Genomic DNA, 6,158 nt, shown 5'->3' on the forward strand with positions numbered 1-6,158 from the left:
TGTTTGTCTGCAGAAGCTGAATCTGTGCGTTTGCTGTCCTGGACTCTCTTTCTCTCAGAATAATAGCGTTTGCTCCCAGAATGCCGCAGGTAGAATAATTGGCTTCTGTATTGATTTCTTGGAGACACTTGTTGTCATGGTTTTTGTGCGAGTGGCACTTGAAAGGGTTCGTGTGGAAGAAGGCAGGAGAGTAAGTGTCGCTCTCGTGGAGACGAGCCTCGTTCGATGCATCTTCACTGTGTTTCTGAGCATCTGATGGAGAATAAAACACTGATCGGTTGTGCAGATCAACGCAATCAGTGCATATTGACTTATCTTGACAAAAGCAGTCATCAGTAGTACAGGTATATTTGTTTTATTATTATGACAAAAATCATTAGGATATTAAATAAAGATCATGTTCCAGGAAGATATTTAGTAAATCTCCTACTGTAAATATATCAAAACTAAATTTTTGATTAGTAATATGCATTGCTAAGAACTTTATTTGAACAACTTTAAAGATGATTTTCTTAATATTTGGATTTTTTTGCTCCCTCAGATTCCAGATTTTCAAATAGTTGTATCTCTATTATTGTGCTATGATGTATAAATGATGTATAAATTTACCCCATGACTGGTTTTGTGGTCCACTAAAAATATTTCAGCCTACAAAAACTAAAACCTGAAGTTTAAATTTTAAAATATTATTATTTTTTTAAATGTCAAAATAATTAATAATATAATTAGAATGTTGTATTTTTTATATTATTTTGATTTAAATTTTTTATTTTATTTTTTAATTTAATTTATTATTTAATTTATATTTTATTAAATAAAAGTCGAAATGACAAAAGCAATTATTGTGAAGGTTAAATGGATTATAGCAGTTTATTATTAATAATAGTCACACTGTACAGTTCTTCCACTAGGTAATGTTAGAAGGTTCATGGTTGCAGAGTGACGTTAAACTTGACACATTTCTATAGAATGTGCATCTCAGTCATGTGTTAATTGTCTGTTTTACAGTGTAGAGTCACAGCTGTTATATTTAACTTTCCTCGTTTAACCTTTGACCTCTGTGTGTGTGTGTGTGTGTGTGTGTGTGTGTGCAGCCCGACCAAGGTGACGCTGCTGGGATCGGTTGTGTTCTCTCTCCAGCAGTGCCACTTTCTCCCGATCCAGACGCATCAGCTGATCTTCATCTACACGCTCTTCATCGTCACCAACAAGGTCTGTGTGTCTGACACTCCTTATCTGGCTTCATATGAAAATACATCTATATCTAGATCTGTCAAAAAAGTAAAAAAAAAAAAAAAAAAAAAAAAAAAAATAGTAATACATTTGATTTTTATTGCATTTCTATAATTATGCACTTTATAGTTGTTATGCTTCACAAAAAAAGGGGAAAAAAAGAAAATACAAGTATAAAGCAATAATAAAATAAAATGTGCAAAATAGTCCAGAAAACCTTAAATATGCATGGAATTTTTTCATATTATATTAGTAAATATTATTAAAAATTATTAATATTATGTATTTTTTGTGCATCGTACCAGTCTTATTTCTAATAATATATAATAATATATTTATTACACGTACACATACATGTATATATGTATAATAAATATGTGTATTTGTGTATGTGCGTGTAATAATAAATAGGTATTAAAAAATATATAAATATATAATATGTATGCTTTTTGTTATTTTATGTGTGTGTGTGTGTGTGTGTGTGTGTGTGTGTGTGTGTTGTATATATATATATATATATATATATATATATATATATGAAGAGTTTATTTGCAAAAACATATAACTGCATTTTTTAACAATGTTCAAAAACATTTTTTTATGTTATCATGTTTTTGTGTTTTATTGTGTTAGTTAGGTGTATTTTTATTTGAACAAACATGATTTTTGAAAATTGTTTAAAAAAAAAAGTTATGTTTTTGCAAATGAACTCACTCTCTCTCTCTCTCTCTCTCTCTCTCTCTCTATATATATATATATATATACACACAACCTGAATGTTAGCTCCTTATTGACAAAACAGTCAAACATTCTAACATTTAATGCAAAACAGAATTAGAAATGCAAAATAACTGTATTTATAAGAGTACGCCACTCACTGAAGTAAACACGCAGTGTAACAGGTCACAGGTTATTGACAGTGTACAGTGAAACATCATTATAGCTCACCTTCTGTGTGTGTATTTACTGATACACAAATATCAGCTGTGATTTCACCATTAGAAACAAGGCTAAGAGAGCGTTTGATTGAATTGGACAGATGTCTGTCGGCATTCGTTTGACTGAATTTAAAGCTAAAGCTCATCAAAGTGAGTGGTGTTGCCCTTCGGTGTGATCCGAGACGCTTTGTGCTCTTACACGGCTCTCGCGCTCTTTGCATCACTTTCATGTAATTGCATCACTCTGCTTTAAAAAGAGTGAAGTTCTTGAGCGAGACGGACGGTGAATCTGGAGTTCTTCAGTCAGATCTCACGCTCGCACCCTTTGACCTCTGCAGGCGTCGTCTCAAGACGAGCGCTTCTCTCCTCCAGCTTTCTGTTTCACGCAGGAGTGTGTCTGAGGGGTTCCTTTCACATGTGTGCTCATCTTTGAGTTTTATTTTTGAGAAACTCTGCAAGTCTTTAAAAGTCTTAGTTCACTCTTCAATCAGTATTTCTTAAATTAATTAATTTTTGTTGCATTGACTGAAAAAAATGTATTTGTTTGTTTTTTTTCTTTAAGTAAAGTCTTATAATCCTCATATAATGATGATTTATTTAGTGGTGCAAAATAAAGATATGAACTCTTTTTTTAAATCATGAACTCACTTAATTCATCATAGATTCTTATGTTGTTGTTGTTTCAGATGCGGATGATGTTGTTGGGTTCGTCCTCGTATCCGTTTTCAGCGGTGGAGTCTCTGCTCTACAAGACGCTGTTCGCTCGACCTTTGACCTTTTCACCTCTGACCGACTCGACCCCGAGCTGCCAATCTTCTCCGATCCACAGCAAACCCAACGGATCGGCTCCCAACAAACCGGACCAAACCAACCCCAAAGATGCTGAAAACACCAAGAAGACGGACTGATCCCGACGGAGAACAGACGGTGTTATTGTAGCAGAAGGAACTTCTTCTTTGTGCCGGAGAATCTTTTCTACACGTTTCCTGCTGAGGAAGTTTTGAAACGCACAGATGCTCTTTTTATCTTGATATCTGATATGTACATATTTGCTTGAGTTCTATTCTTTTCTATCCTGTAATGGTGAGGATAATATATTTTAATAATATTTATAATGCATTTATGAATGCAGTCACTGAAAGTCGAATGCTGGAACCCGTTTTAAGACGTTTGAGTGCTGAAATGATTGAATATAATTCACTGGCTCTGACTCGTCTGTCTTCAGTTTGTTGTGTTTGTGGAAAACATCAGATTTCTCTACAGACTCACTGATGAGTGATGAAATCCACAGGAAAACTGATGCACTCTTAATGAGCTCCAGCTTCAGGTTTGGTCTTACTGCTGCATTTATTTACAGGAATCATTTAGAATGAATTCAGCTTGAAAATGGGCTCGACCATCTGAGTTTCTTCATCAGGTTTGTAGAAATGTAGCACTGCATCAGTGTCTCATCAATGGATGCTCTGCAGTGAATGGGTGCCGTCAGAATGAGAGTCCAAACAGCTGATAAAAACATCACAATAATCCACAAGTAATCCACAGAACACTTTTTCACTGGAGGAAGTGTTATTATGGATTATAGACTCTATGTATTTGAGTTAAAAGCGTCTTAATGCTGGATGTGTTTCATCTTTTGTCTTCTCCAGATGTTCACTGATGGACTGGAGTGCTGTGGATTACTTGTGGATTATTGTGATGTTTTTATCAGCTGTTTGGACTCTCATTCTGACGGCACCCATTCACTGCAGAGCATCCATTGATGAGACACTGATGCAGTGCTACATTTCTACAAACCTGATGAAGAAACAAACTAATTTAAATCTAGAATGGTTTCTAGTTTCACTTTTCTGGTGAACTCTTCTTTTAAACTCCATGTACATCCTGCCCAAAAATAATTTTCACTGAATGTTAACAAAAAAAAAAAAAAAAAAAAAAAAAAAAAAAAAAAACTCAACACAATATTGGTGTTTACAGTAATGCACTGGAAGTCTAAGGGTCAACACATTCTGGATGTTTTAAAGGCAGAAATGTCTCGTATTTTTAAAGCTGAAGTGTGTTTTTCTGCAAAACTGAAGAGAAATGGAAAAATAGTGAGGGTTTTTTTTCAGTCTTTTAATCAGACAAACAAAGATAGCCCCGCCCTAAACGCATATTATTGGTTGAGCCGGTGTCAATAATTCGGATTGTTTGGATTTATTGGTTTTGATCACATGAAAAAAAGACATTGTTCACATTAAATAAATAAATTTATTTATTTTAAATGAATGAGGTTTATTATTGATGTTGAATGTGTTTTATTAGAGAACATTTCCAGGTGAAGGTTAATGACAGGAGCTGAAACAACGGACACAGTTCACACAGACAAGGTCTGTGCATCTCTTTAGTCTATTAAAACTGATTCATGACAAGTTATTATAATCGACAGCATGTAAACGATGATGTAGCTATATAGAGCTGAAATGACAACAAAGAAGATTGTAGAGCGTGAAACGCCAAGCGAATGCGGCACTGTTTAATCACTCATTATATCGAATGGCACATTCTGCAGAAATTGAATTGGTGTTTTATTGTGTCTGCATGATTTATGTAATTGAATATGACTCTATGGAACATGCATTCCAGGCAGCAGGAAGTGATTTTCATAATCATGCTTTAGGTTTGTTAATGAGCGATCAACAGAACATAATCTCATTTACTGGTGTGAAGGAGCAATCAGCATCTCAATTATTCCCGCCTAATATCATCAATGATTTCCAAACGGCCCGCGGCGGGAAATAACTCTGCCAAGAATGTGCGCGCGCTGCTGTTGCCGTGCCAACAGCATTCTGACAGAGAGCGCGGGAAATTTCCTTCTGCTGTCCTTTGTGATGTCATGATGAGCGCTAATAATAACACGCTGCTCACACTGTGTGTGTTGTGCACATTAAGAGCATTTTTATGACATTATTTGATTAGACACAAAACAAGTCAAAATAGCCATATAAATTTCTGGGATGATACTTGTGCACTCTCAGAAATAGGGTAAAAAAGTTTTCAATGGTTTTGTATGTTTTGGTAAATTTTAAAATTGCACAACGTTGTACCTAAAGAGTCTGTATTGGTACCTCAAAGGTGTAAAGGTACAAAAGTACCACCCCAGAAAGTACCACCCCAGTGACAGGTTTTTTTTTTTTTTCTACTGCACACAGTTTTAAATACGTTTGAAGGCAAGACACCAAAGGTGAATCGGCTAGGAGGCAATAAAAATAAATCACCGTAATTTGCCAGTTCATAATGGAAGCTTGTTTCTGCCACGGGAAAAATAAATATTGTTCCTTTTTTTAAAATTCTGAGTTTTATTTCCTGAATTGTAAACTTGGAATTGAGGGGGAAAAGCCAGAATTCTTAATTTATATCTCAAGTTCTCATTTTTTTTTCCTTGAAAAATAAAGAGAAAAAAAAATAAGTCTGAATTAAATAACTTTTACATTGTTTCCCGACTACAGAAATGGCATTTAATAGTTGATTGATTGTCTTAAAGAAATGGGTCTGTGGTATATTGTGCAGTGAATCCGTCCTGTTGTGTTAGTGATGTCATCACATGCTGCACACACACACACACTCGTTCTTTTTGTTTTTTATTTAATCTGACTGTGTGTTTGTTTCAAGTTTAAGTGTGTGTGTTTTTGTTGTGGCCAGCTGCAGCATCATGTGACGTCCACTAGGGGTCCCGCTGTGTGTGAGGGTCCGGCGAGGGCCCGCCTCGCTCTCAGCGGAGCCGCAGCCGATTGGTGACACCGAGTGGTACGTCCCAAACAAAGGCAGACGCACACAAAGGGAGCTCACACACACACACACACACAGACGCCGGACCCTCCTTCTTTGTGTTCCTCTGCTCTGGAGACAAAGGCGACACAGAAGCCATGAGAAGCAGAACAAATCAGAGCAGCAGCAGCGACTGCATCCACAGAAGCCTTTCACACAGACGTCACAGTCCTGCCATCATGT

General features: G+C 35.9%; 1 protein-coding gene across 1 annotated transcript in view; it reads left to right on the top strand.

Annotated features, from left to right (window-relative positions):
* LOC109061444 (trimeric intracellular cation channel type B-like) overlaps positions 1-3,381 on the top strand; it is a 13,314-nt gene extending 9,933 nt beyond the window's left edge. The window contains 2 exon segments of the mRNA XM_042748038.1: positions 1,095-1,212; positions 2,858-3,381. Coding sequence (XP_042603972.1) covers positions 1,095-1,212; positions 2,858-3,079 — 340 coding nt within the window. The 3' untranslated portion in view covers positions 3,080-3,381.
* The last annotated feature ends 2,777 nt before the right edge of the window (positions 3,382-6,158 follow it).

Source organism: Cyprinus carpio, chromosome B21, assembly GCF_018340385.1.
Source record: "Cyprinus carpio isolate SPL01 chromosome B21, ASM1834038v1, whole genome shotgun sequence".
Lineage (NCBI taxonomy): Eukaryota > Metazoa > Chordata > Actinopteri > Cypriniformes > Cyprinidae > Cyprinus > Cyprinus carpio.